Source organism: Parus major, chromosome 6 (assembly GCF_001522545.3).
Source record: "Parus major isolate Abel chromosome 6, Parus_major1.1, whole genome shotgun sequence".
NCBI classification, from domain to species: Eukaryota; Metazoa; Chordata; class Aves; order Passeriformes; family Paridae; genus Parus; species Parus major.
In genome coordinates this window covers 2,566,310-2,577,443 of record NC_031775.1, presented here as the reverse complement: position 1 = coordinate 2,577,443, position 11,134 = coordinate 2,566,310, and the positions used below count along the sequence as shown (strand labels likewise).

Below are 11,134 nucleotides of genomic sequence, written 5' to 3'. Positions count from 1 at the left end.
AGAAGGAGAAGGAGAAGGAGAAGGAGAAGGAGAAGGAGAAGGAGAAGGAGAAGGAGAAGGAGAAGGAGAAGGAGAAGGAGAAGGAGAAGGAGGCTCTCCAAAAAGGAAACCACCCAGCCCAACATAAAAGATTGGAATCAGCTGTACCTACTTTTAATCTCAGAGTAGGAATTTCAATTTAGGAATCAACCCAGCCAAAAAGGTGCCAGAGACAATGAACAGCAACAGCAGCAGCACAAACTGGACATGTGGACACAACTGTCCCAAAATCAAATGGCCTCTGCAACTGATGCTTTAGGATGGATTTGACTGCACAGACTCAGAAGAGATGAATCAAACCCCAAAAATTTCCCTAAAACCAGCCTTCAGTTGATCCACAACACCATTACCACTTCCTTTTTTGCTATTCTGCCTCCAAATATATGGAATAATGGAGTAAAAAATTTAATATTCATAATACCCACACCAGCTCAACCTATATTTTTCCAGCATCTTCCCATAGAAGAACAAGTTTCTGGTTGAAGTTGCCACGAGCATTCTCTTATCAAAAGATAAAACACTTTGAAATTCTTCTTTTTTTCAAGTGATTATTTTAAAGTCATGGATGGGAGGGATAAATCTCAATCTGGCTTCAAGTCTCTCTGCCCCAGCAGTGCTGAGAAATGTGGGGAAGAAGATTTAAAATGTCAGGGTTTCTGCAGGGGAGCCCAAGTGCTCCGGTCTGTGCTTCCCAAAAGGCACTGCAGCCTTTTCCCTGGATGGGACACACGATAATAAACCTGCAGATCAAAGTGAGAAACGTGCTCCTGGCAGGGAGAGCCCAGCCTTGCATTATGGGATGAAAGGGAAGGAAGGCAGAGACTTCAGCCTTTACTTGACACAGATTTCATAAATGAAAATGATTTTCAGCATGAAAATCAATGGGGGGAGAAAAAAAAAGCAAACAAAAAACCCACAACCACCACCTTTTGTGCTGCTTTCATTTTAGTATTTTAATTTTTTTTTAATATTAAACTTATATTTAAATATTTTTAATATTTAAATATAAATATTTAAATATTAAATATTAATTTAATTTTAATATTAAAGTCCTTTTCTGAACTACAGCAAAGACAGAAATAAAGTAGCCAAGGAGGTGGTGGCTGTCTTTTGGAAAAAATACACTCTCAGTGTCATTCCATGAAAATTTTCCCTCTAAGAGCTGATTTGGGTTGTTTTTTTCCTGCCTCCATTCTGAAATGGCACCAGAAATGCCCCCAAGGCTTTGTGAAAAAGGGTAAACATCAAATGCAGAAAAAGCAGAATCCCTGACTGGTTTGGGTGGGCTGGCACCCAAAACCACCTTGGAGACACAGCCCTGGTGCTGCCACATTTTCCCAGATAAAGCAACTTCCCAGTGTTTTTCCCACCTTCCCAAAGAGCTCCTTCCCAGCTTTTCCCCATTCTGCCTTTCTGAACCTTCAGAACCTTTCTGCATTTCTGTAAGCATGGATTTCTTTTCTTCTGAATGTCATAAAAACCATGGGCTGGAGCAAGAGGGGACACTTGGATGTACTTATTCCTTCCAGAATTATTTTTTAGGAACTTTTAGGAAGTGTAGCAGCTCCCCAGGTGTCTCTCCCTGCATCTTTCCCTGCTCCACAGTCACTTCTGAGATTCCTTACAAACAGCCAAGCTGGAAGCCACCTTTGGGGTGCATTTTTAAGGGACTGCTCCCTGCTATTCCCACCAATTCCAGGTCTTAAAAGTTGAATTTTGGCTTAGTAATTGCAAGCACCAAAATTCTGTGTTGAGTCACTGGGAGGATCTGGGTGTAGTTCTTTGGGGTCTCAAGGAATTATTCTCTGTTATCCTTCTTACTCACCACAGGAAAAATAATACAGAGCACAGCTCCTGAGAAATTGAAGGATTAAAGAGTAAAAAAAAGTTAAATATTGGCAACACAGTGCAGATACGTAAATAGAAAGTGGAATTCTGATATTTAGGACTTGATCCCTTATTACAAACAGCTCAATATAATTTTTTTAAGCAGATTTTTTATACTAATTGGTCACTTAAAATCCTGGTGGTGATTTTTACCACAGAGGATTTTATAGAAACTCCCAAGAAAGAGAAAAATGCAAATGAAAACAACTCAAAATTCCCATCCTGCTGTGCTTGCTACAATCAATCAATCAATCAATCAATCACAGTGCAAACTTTGTGCCAGAAACCCCAAATATTAAGATATTTCTCCTGAACCTGTTTCCCACCTGCAGAGTTTCCTTCTGGGTATTTTGTATTAAGGAATTCTCTGTTTTCTCCCCCTGAAGCTGCTGAGTTTGTTGGGGTTTTTTTGAGTTTTCCATCACCCCACTGGCCTGTCATTAATTTACTGCCATGAGGTGGACACTTTCCCCCCATTTTACACCTTTAAATGTCTCAAAACCAGGAATCACCAAGAAAATCGCTGCCAAATCTGCCTCCACTCCTTTGAGTCAAACAGAAGAGATCTGATCCCATTACTGGGGACCTTTTCCCCCTCTCCTGTAGCCATTCCCACAACGCTCAAGCTCAGCCCCCAACATGAATTAAATCCAAAACCTGAACTTCAAATTTTAAATCATCTCAATCATTTATCCTCGTGGATCCCCAGGATCATCCCAGCTCCTGCCACCACCCATGAGCCTGAGCTCAGCCTCCTTTTTTTAGCATCCTCTTCCTCATTTGTGACTACAGGCTTTTATTAATAATAGAACAAAAATACTCTGAGGACACCCATGAGCAGGACACAGAAAAAAATCTATTTAAAAAAAAAAAAGCAATCCTCATCTTTTCCGCTCAAGAGGTCACAGCAGAGGGGAAAGCTCTTCAGGAAGCCCCTTGCCAAGCCCTGTCAGAGATTTTCCAGAACCTGCAGCAACTCCACAACCAAGTGGAAACCTTGGGAAGGCTTTTTCCTGAAGTTTCTCATTAGGAAAGTGGCACTCTGAGTTTTATTTTAGTCCTTTCTATCCCATTTTGCTGATAAGACTTCACCCCTGCTTCTCCCAAATTTGCTCTAAACCAGGACAAGCACCCAGAGGGATTTTTGCTGGAGAATTACCTTTTCCATCGTGAGGGACAATTCTGACAAAAATGACAGAACAATTCTAACAAAGAGACACAAAAATTCTGATGGAAAGGATACAAAAATTCTGACAAAAATGATTTTTAAAAAATCTAACTGAAACTATAAAAGAAGCCAAATGAAGAGTGAGTGAGGCCAAGCAGTTTTAGACCACGACATCCACGTGCCTCTTCTAAAAACGCAGCAGCAAGAGAGACACAAGACCCTTTTTCTCCTCCAAACTAAGAGATGTCCACAAGCTGCTGCAGGAAAACAACACAATCCCAACTCCCAGCTTTTTGCATTTTTATAAATCCACTCACTCCAAAGATCCAGGAGGGAAAAGCAGTTTCTGGTGGCCTTGCTTGGGAGCTCAGCCGAGGTTTAGAGCCCACACGTAACCAGGTTTTCAGGGATTGGGAAGCACAGCTCCAGGCAGAGGGAAGCTGGGGGACATGGAGATCTGGCAGCTGCCCTGAAATCTCTGGGCCTGTGGTTTGGTGCCCCAAGGGAGGCTCCAAAACCCTCCAGACTTGAGGCGTTTAAAAATAGGCCGAAGGAAGAATTTGGGATGACGCCGCTGGGGCGGAGCCTGCGTCAGCCAGGGATGGGCACTGCCTCATTCCCTGCCCTTCCCGCTCCTGCTGAGGGCAGCCTTGGGATGTGTGTGCCCTTCCTCGGGGCAGACCTGAGAAACAGACAGCAAAGCCAAAGAGTCCAAGTTTTCATCCCAAACCACACAGAAAAATGACAATTGCCCTTCCTTTCCTCACCAGGACCAGGGATCTCATCGAATAATCGGGTTTCTTTTTTCATTTCACATGTTTATATATTAATTAATCCGTTTTTGTTTTTTTTAAATTCCAGATGTGTATATATCAATTAATACCTGTTCTGTAGTGTTCTTGAGGAGGTGGAAGGGCAAGCTGAGTTTATCTGCTCTTGCTGCTCCATGAGGATGCACCAAAGGGATACGATGGGAAAGGTGGATTGGGTGACCAGGGCTGCTGGTGACAGACAGACAGACAGACAGACAGACGCCAGACTGTACCCAGTGGAAAGGCACCATTTGATGCCCTCTGGGAGCCAAATTTCCCCCCATCCTGGCTCGATTTTCAGGTCTCCTGTAAACCAAAGGGAAGCGATGCCCAGGGAAGGGGGGGAGCAGTTAGTTCAGCCCATTAAAAATTAAAAGACAGGAAATTATTTCCATTGATTAACCATAAACATTTGCTTCTCTCCCTTTCTAAAACCCTTCTGTGCTTGTTTGTCTGACCTTGGACTTCTCCAGGGGCTGATGTCACACCTCCCCCTGCAGTGACAACCCCCCTGTCCCCCCCATCTTCACTCAATACCCTCCACTGCTTCATGCCACAAGTTCCTCCATCCAAATGAGCACAGAGGACCCAGCAAAGAGTCCTCCTCCCACTTCCATCACTCTCTTTGGAATATTTTCCAGCTCTCCCCAAATTTAAGCAACCCTGTCAAACTTCCCTCTGTATTTCCCTCCCTTGGAGCAGCCACACACTCCCAACACAACAAGCAATGAGGACAGTATTAATTCTTCCTCTGCCAATGTAATTCCAGCTAATAAAATCCTTCTGATCTTTGGTGGGGGATCACCCAGGGATGAAGCATCCGTGGAATTTGCTGTTGCAGCGCATCAGAAGGGGATGGGAGCGGACTGGGGACGGGTGAATGAGGAAGAAAGGAGTTTTCAGGGTCGTAATTAATGGCAGAACCACTGCCATCCTTCCTCTGAGCTTTGCAAAGTGATGCTGACCCTTACAGACAGAAACAGCAGACTGGGATCCAGCAGAAGCTCCCTGTTTGGACTATTTCAGACATAGCTGCTGAGTGGTGTCACCTATTGCATAAGGACAGTCCCAAACCATCCCTTGCCAGCTTAAAGACTGGAGGGTCACACACTGGCCAAAGGTCACGCACTGGTCTCCCACCAGTAAAAAAATGAGGCAAAATCTCCTTTTCCAGGCTGCCCAAGCCCTGGGGGAGGGTGGTTCCAGGTAGTGGGGAAGCAGCTGGGTTGTTTTTCACGGGCAGGCTGAGCGCAGGATCGATATCGCTTTAGTGGCTGGCAGCTGATGAGATCATGGCTAAATTAACGCAGGCAGGCAGCTCAGTTCCCAGAAAGGGGCTGAGGGAGGAAGGACACGGCTCCAGGGAGGGGGAAGATCCCTCTTGCCACGCTCAGGGGCTTGGAAGCTGTCAACAGAGCAGCTCCAGGGGTGGTGGAGATGTGAGGCAAGGGTTGTAGGGGGAAAAGTGATGGAGAATCTCAGGGCTGTGCAGGACATCCCTGCTTTAGCCTGGGGCAGCCCCAGTCCAGCTTTGAATGTGACTTTGTCTTGAATTTTGGACTGGAGACCTCCCAGGCTGCCCAGTTTTCACCCTGGGCGTGGCTGGTCCTGGTCTGAGCAGGACCCAAAGCCCAGAGATGGATTGATCCTGCCACAGCCATCAACAAACACCAGCTTATGCCAAGTTTTGCTGCATAAACTCCAGAGGATCCACTCCACTGCTCCATCCCCAGTACCACCCCATGCCTTTAATCCTGAGTTTAAACACCTTGGCTGAACACACACCCCCAACACCTCAGAGAAGGTGGAAGCAGGAGAAACAAGGATTCAAGCCTGATTTTATCTGGAAAACCACAGGCAGGAGGGCTGGTCCAGGCCTGGGAGGCTGAAACCACAATACACCCCAACACCTCGCCTTAAATGTTAGACCCCACTGCCATCTTGTGGTAAATACTTCCTGAAATAAAGTTTAAAAAGGGGGGAAAATCCATTAAAAAGTTGCAGAAAAGGTTAGGGAGCCAAGAAAGATGGGTAAATTACCGGGAGCAGGGTGGGGAAACTCATCTGTCTTAAATGACGCTGAGGCTGAGCCTACAGCACTGTCAGACGGAAACTGGCATGGAAAAACCCAGGGATGGCAGGGATTCCGAGCTGGATTTGGGGACTTGGGGATATAACCACACACAAAACCTGGAATTGCCTGCAGGGCCAGGGCTTCAGCGAGGATTCGGTCGCTATTCCGAAAATATTCCGGAGTTCCCCAAGTCATTTCGCACCGCCCTGGTTTGAAGGAGGCTTCTCGCCCCACGTAAGCAGGATTTAGCTGGAATTAGACATTGCACCTCGGAATTAAGGCAGGCAGCCGCTGGAATTTCCCAGGAGGATGATCTGGAGGTGGGATTAGGGCTCAGGTCGATGGCTCCCAGGGCACAAAGCACCTCTGGGTGCTGGGGAGCCACCGATGAGCACCCCTGGGTGCAGGGACAGGCAGGGCTGATCCAGCTCTTCGTCCTGGCTTAGCCACACCTCAGCATTTACTTTTTGCATCATCGATCATCTGCAGTGCCTTTGCTTAGCAACTGGGGATCACTTCAACAAAGTGCCTGGGTTGCTGCATCATCCAGGGATGGCTCCCACCCTGCCAGGAGCAGGGACAAACTGGTTTTCCTGCTTTGTGCTGCCATTAGGGATGGGAAGGTGCTGGATCAGGCAGCCCCGAGGCCTCGTGTGATCCCAAACGCTCACTGGCCGTGGGTAAAAGTGAATCAAAACTCGCTGGCCATAAACAAATTAAGGAATCATTTGCAAGGATGTAAGAGTGTTGCTCTGCTCTCAACTCAAACCTCTGCTGGCAGGAAAGGATCAAGGAACAACAGGGAGGAATTCGTTTGAAAACAGGTGCAGAAAGTGGCTATTTTGAAAGAAAATCTAATTTACAGATCGGCTGTAGATACACGGACAGCTCTATACACCTGGCCAATGCTTTCTGCCATTAAAATTTATATGTCCATGTTATCAGAAGGAACAACAGCATAAAAACACACTTCCAGAACAGAGATAACACATCCTTCACCACCTTTCTGTTTACACATCCCAGTTCTTTGGATCTCTGCAAGCCTTTGCAACTCTACCCTTGCTGCACGTGACAGGGGTGCATTACAAGAGGCACAGCGTATTTAAACCAACTCCATTCTCTGCTTTCAGCTGGGATTTATCCCTGTTTGAGTTCCTGTCATCCTGCAGTTTGCTGCTTTCAACTCCTTGACAGTTCTACATGTTGGTGTATATTACACACAATAAATAAATCCAATTATATTGTCAAAAACTACATCTTTATCTTCAGAGATGAAAAAGTGTTTGAAGGTTGATCCCAGGTAAAAAAGGTTTCTGTTTGCATTCAGCTGAAAACAGACAGGCCTGAACATCCCCTTGGGGGATTTATGGTCTGGAAGTTGTCTGTGGGTTTTGGAGAAGAGGTGTTGCCCATCCTCAGCCTCCCAGGGAGCTGAAGACCTGTGGGATGGAGAGCTGGGATGCTGCTGCTGTCGCTGGAGCACGGGCAGGAGGCTGCTGGAGGTGCGTGAGCTCCCCCATAAATAAATCAGCCGAGTGCTGTAAGCGGTTCTGAGATGCCAGAGCAAGCCCTGGGGACACTGAGGGGAGCTGGCAGCACTCAGAGCCATTCCTGCCTCCGGAGCAGGAGCGGGGAAAGCTCGTCATGCTCCTGGCACAGGCCTCTGCAGCACAGCCCTTTGCTCCCTGATCCCAGGACAGCGCCCTGGAACCGGATCAAGGACCCACAGTGCTGCCCACTGAAAACACACCTTGGTGTGTTTTCAGCCCATGGTGGGGAGGGATTTGGGGGGAAAACAGGGGCAAAAGAGAGGTTGTGGGTGCAGCGTGCTCAGCACACCATGGGAGAGCCTCCTGCTCTCCCAGCAACGAGACAGGAGAATAATTAAGTGGAATTAAAGGAAGAATTAAGAATTAAAACCCAAAAGCAATCTCAGACTGGCTTGGATACCATTGTCATGGCTACCACGAGTGAGGCTGAGGCATGGGGGGATGCCAGGGGATGGAGTTCCAGCCTGGAACTGCCCAAAGGCCCCAGCAGAAGTTTTTCCTGCCCACTAAAACATCATCTGTGGATGATGGGAATGATGTAGGATGGGACAAATGACCTTCACAGCATCACATGGACACAGCTTTTCCTGCAGCTGGCCTGCCACCCCAAACCGGGAACAGCACAGGAAAGCCTCAGGCCAGGACTAAACCTCACTAGAGCCATGAGCAGGTTTAACAACCCCTAAACAAGCTATTTCACAGGGTGGGGACACCCTTGGCTCCCTGCCCTCACCACAGCTGCCAGGTCACTGTCACCTTCCCTCTGGTAGATGAGGCTCGGGATGATCGTTGCCTACAAAAAAAACAGCAGCAAAAGGAAAAGCTGGACGTGGTTTCTCCTCCATCCACAACACCTGGCCTCTGCCTTGGGCAGGGCTGCCAAGGGATGTGCTGCCCCAGGGAAGGATGAATGGACACGCTCAGCTCACACTCCCACACCTCCCTGGGCACAGCAGTTTGCTTTATTAAATCACCACAGGCAAGGAAAAGAATAACAATGAATAAAAAAAGCCCAAAGCCAAGTGCTCCTCGTTTGAGCCATAGTCTTGTTAACAAGGGGCAGGGGACAGGTGAGGAGGAAAGGGCTGGAGTTGGGTCTGAGCACATTTGAGGTGTGAGAGCTGTGGATTCTCACTCACACACTCATTCCCTGTTGGGAATGGCTCTGCTGAAATAAATCGCTCTGCACAGAGCACACGAGACCGTGCCTTGCTCGAGAAGCACCAGCCACAGCTCCTGCCCAAAGCAGGGTCACCCCTGCGGCCACACACAACTTCTCCATCGCACTCAACACCCTCCCAACTTCTCCATCCCTTCAACCTCCCCAGCAGGCAGCACAGCACCACGCTCCCCGGTTCTCCCACGTGTGTAGCAGAAGGACAACCCCCGAGAGCCTGGACTGAATGATGCAGACCCCACGATCCCCCCAAAAAACCACTCTCTGGGTGCCTGACAGCGGCACGGGGAAGGAGAATCATGGACTCATTAATGTGGAAAAAGTCCTCCGGGATCAGCGAATTCCACCGGGATAACAGGAGGCAAAGCACGGGTGGAGGCTCGTTTTCGGGGAGAATAGGGTGGGGAAAGGGGGGCCGGGAGGATGGGTAGGTAACACCTGTCCCGGGCGCGGGGCTGCCGGGGGTGCTGGCGGCTCCCGAGCAGCCACCGAACAACTTCCCGGCCCCGCCGCAAACTTTTCCCAGCGCCGGGGAGGCACCGCCGCCCCCCCGCGCTCCGGCCGAGCATCCCCCGGGAGCCGCGGCGGGGAAGGGCAGAGCGGAGCGAGGGAGGGAGGGAAGGAGCTCCGGGCTGTCCGATCCCCTGCAGGGCTCCTTCCCGGCGGCTCGGAGCCGCTCCACGCCCCGGGCACGCTCCGTGCCGGCGATCCCAGGCGGGGAGACGCGGTGGCCCGACCACCCCGCTCGGGAACGGGGGTTCGCGGGATGGGGGGGGAAAAAGGGGGTGTCATCCCTACCTCTCGGCCTTGGTGAACTTGCGGAAAGCCTGGCGGAGGTCGTGGAAGGAGCGGTATGTCTGCGGCTCGGCCGAGATGCCCTGCGCCCGGGTGGTGCGGGGCCCGATGTGCGGGCTGGGGGCCGGCAGCACAGACTGGCATTTGTGCAGCCGCCGCCGCAGCTCCTGGATCTCCTCGTCCTTCTCCCCCAGGCGCCGCTCCAGCTCCTTGATCCGCTCCTCCTTCAGCAGCAGCAGCTTGGTGAAGTCCCCTTCCAGCTCGGTCATTTTGGGGGTGCCGGGCCGGTGCCGCTCTCATGGAGCGGCTCCCGGGCAGGGGCAGGGGCGGGGGAGCGGCTGCGCCCGCCCCGGCTCAGAGCAGCGGCCCCGGCATCGCCCCGCGCCTCCGGCCAGCGCCGAGCCGGCCGAGGGGAGAGCAAAAACCGCCCCGAAAACAGCGGCCAACAAGGGAAAAGGCGGCGGGGGAAAAAGGACAAGAAAAGGGGAAAGAGCTCTTGTGCCACTCTGCGAGGCTGGGATCCTGGAAATAGCAACAATTACCATGTGATCGCAGGGTGACGCAGCTCCTTGTAACTGGAGCCGAAGACTTGGGATTCAAACAAGAACACTTCATAAATATTAAATCGCCTCCTGCTAATGAGCCACGTGGAGCCGCCCCCCGGCCCGCCCTGCCCGGCCCCCGGCAGCTCAGCATCCCCGGCAGCTCAGCATCCCCGGCAGCTCAGCATCCCATTCCTCCCGCTTCGGGATCTCAGCACCGCGGCTCTCCACCCCTGGAGCTCAGCATCCCACCTCCCTTCTCACCCCACCTTCCAGGCTGCGTTATCCTCAGCACTCCCCTGTTGGTCCCTCCTGGGTATCCCCCCTTGGCAGGGTACCTGGGCACCTTGCACGCCCCCCTCCATCCTTTCCTGCCCAGATTATCCCGTGGACCTCATGGATGGGGCACAGCACACCTCACCCAGCGTCCTTCCCCACATCCCACCCCTCTCGGGTGCCTGCATTCCTCCCCATCCAGGACCCCACACCCCTTCCCACCAGGTTTCCTTGCTCCCTGCCCTCCGGGTCACCCCCCAGCACATGCCAGCCAACCCCCACCATCCTGTGGGACACACAACTTCCCAAACACCCAGTGTCCCTCATCCAAACGTGCACGGACAGCCTGCACCCCACGAGCAAAGCCCGTCCCCAGGCACAGCCATGGGGGCCCTGGTGGCACCTGAGGGGGGAGGCAGGCGGAGTGCTTTGCCAGCATGTCCAGGGAGGGAGGAACCCATCCTTCCCGGACTTATTTGGAAGAGCCCATCATGCACATGAATTTTTAATGCTGGCTGGCAAAGGGCACCATCAGCTCCCCTATCACATTTCCCTCCCAAACCACTCTCGTTTCCAAGGAGGGATCTCAGGAGCCCCCTGCTGCAGGCAAAAAGAGGGGAGGAGGTTTTTCCCAGCCCCCATAGCCAGGTCTTGGGCACTCAGAGCACCCAGGATCCACTCAGGGTTCACATCCCAACCCATGTGGGATCTTGTGGACGCCTGGAGGGACAGACTCCCTGGTCTGCTAGGGCAGGGCAAGGAGAGGACAAAGCATCTGAGCTGGAGGACAAGGCTGTATCGATGGAGTATTAAA

The 11,134-nt window shown here is 51.0% G+C and overlaps 1 protein-coding gene across 1 annotated transcript in view; it reads right to left on the bottom strand.

Moving 5' to 3' along the window:
• The window catches only part of PRKG1 (protein kinase cGMP-dependent 1), a 369,556-nt gene extending 359,480 nt beyond the window's left edge, over positions 1–10,076 (bottom strand). The window contains exon 1 of the mRNA XM_015633750.3: positions 9,506–10,076. Within this exon, the coding sequence (XP_015489236.1) occupies positions 9,506–9,771 (266 nt within the window). The 5' untranslated portion in view covers positions 9,772–10,076. The remainder of the gene's footprint in view (positions 1–9,505) is intronic.
• Positions 10,077–11,134: the final 1,058 nt, after the last annotated feature.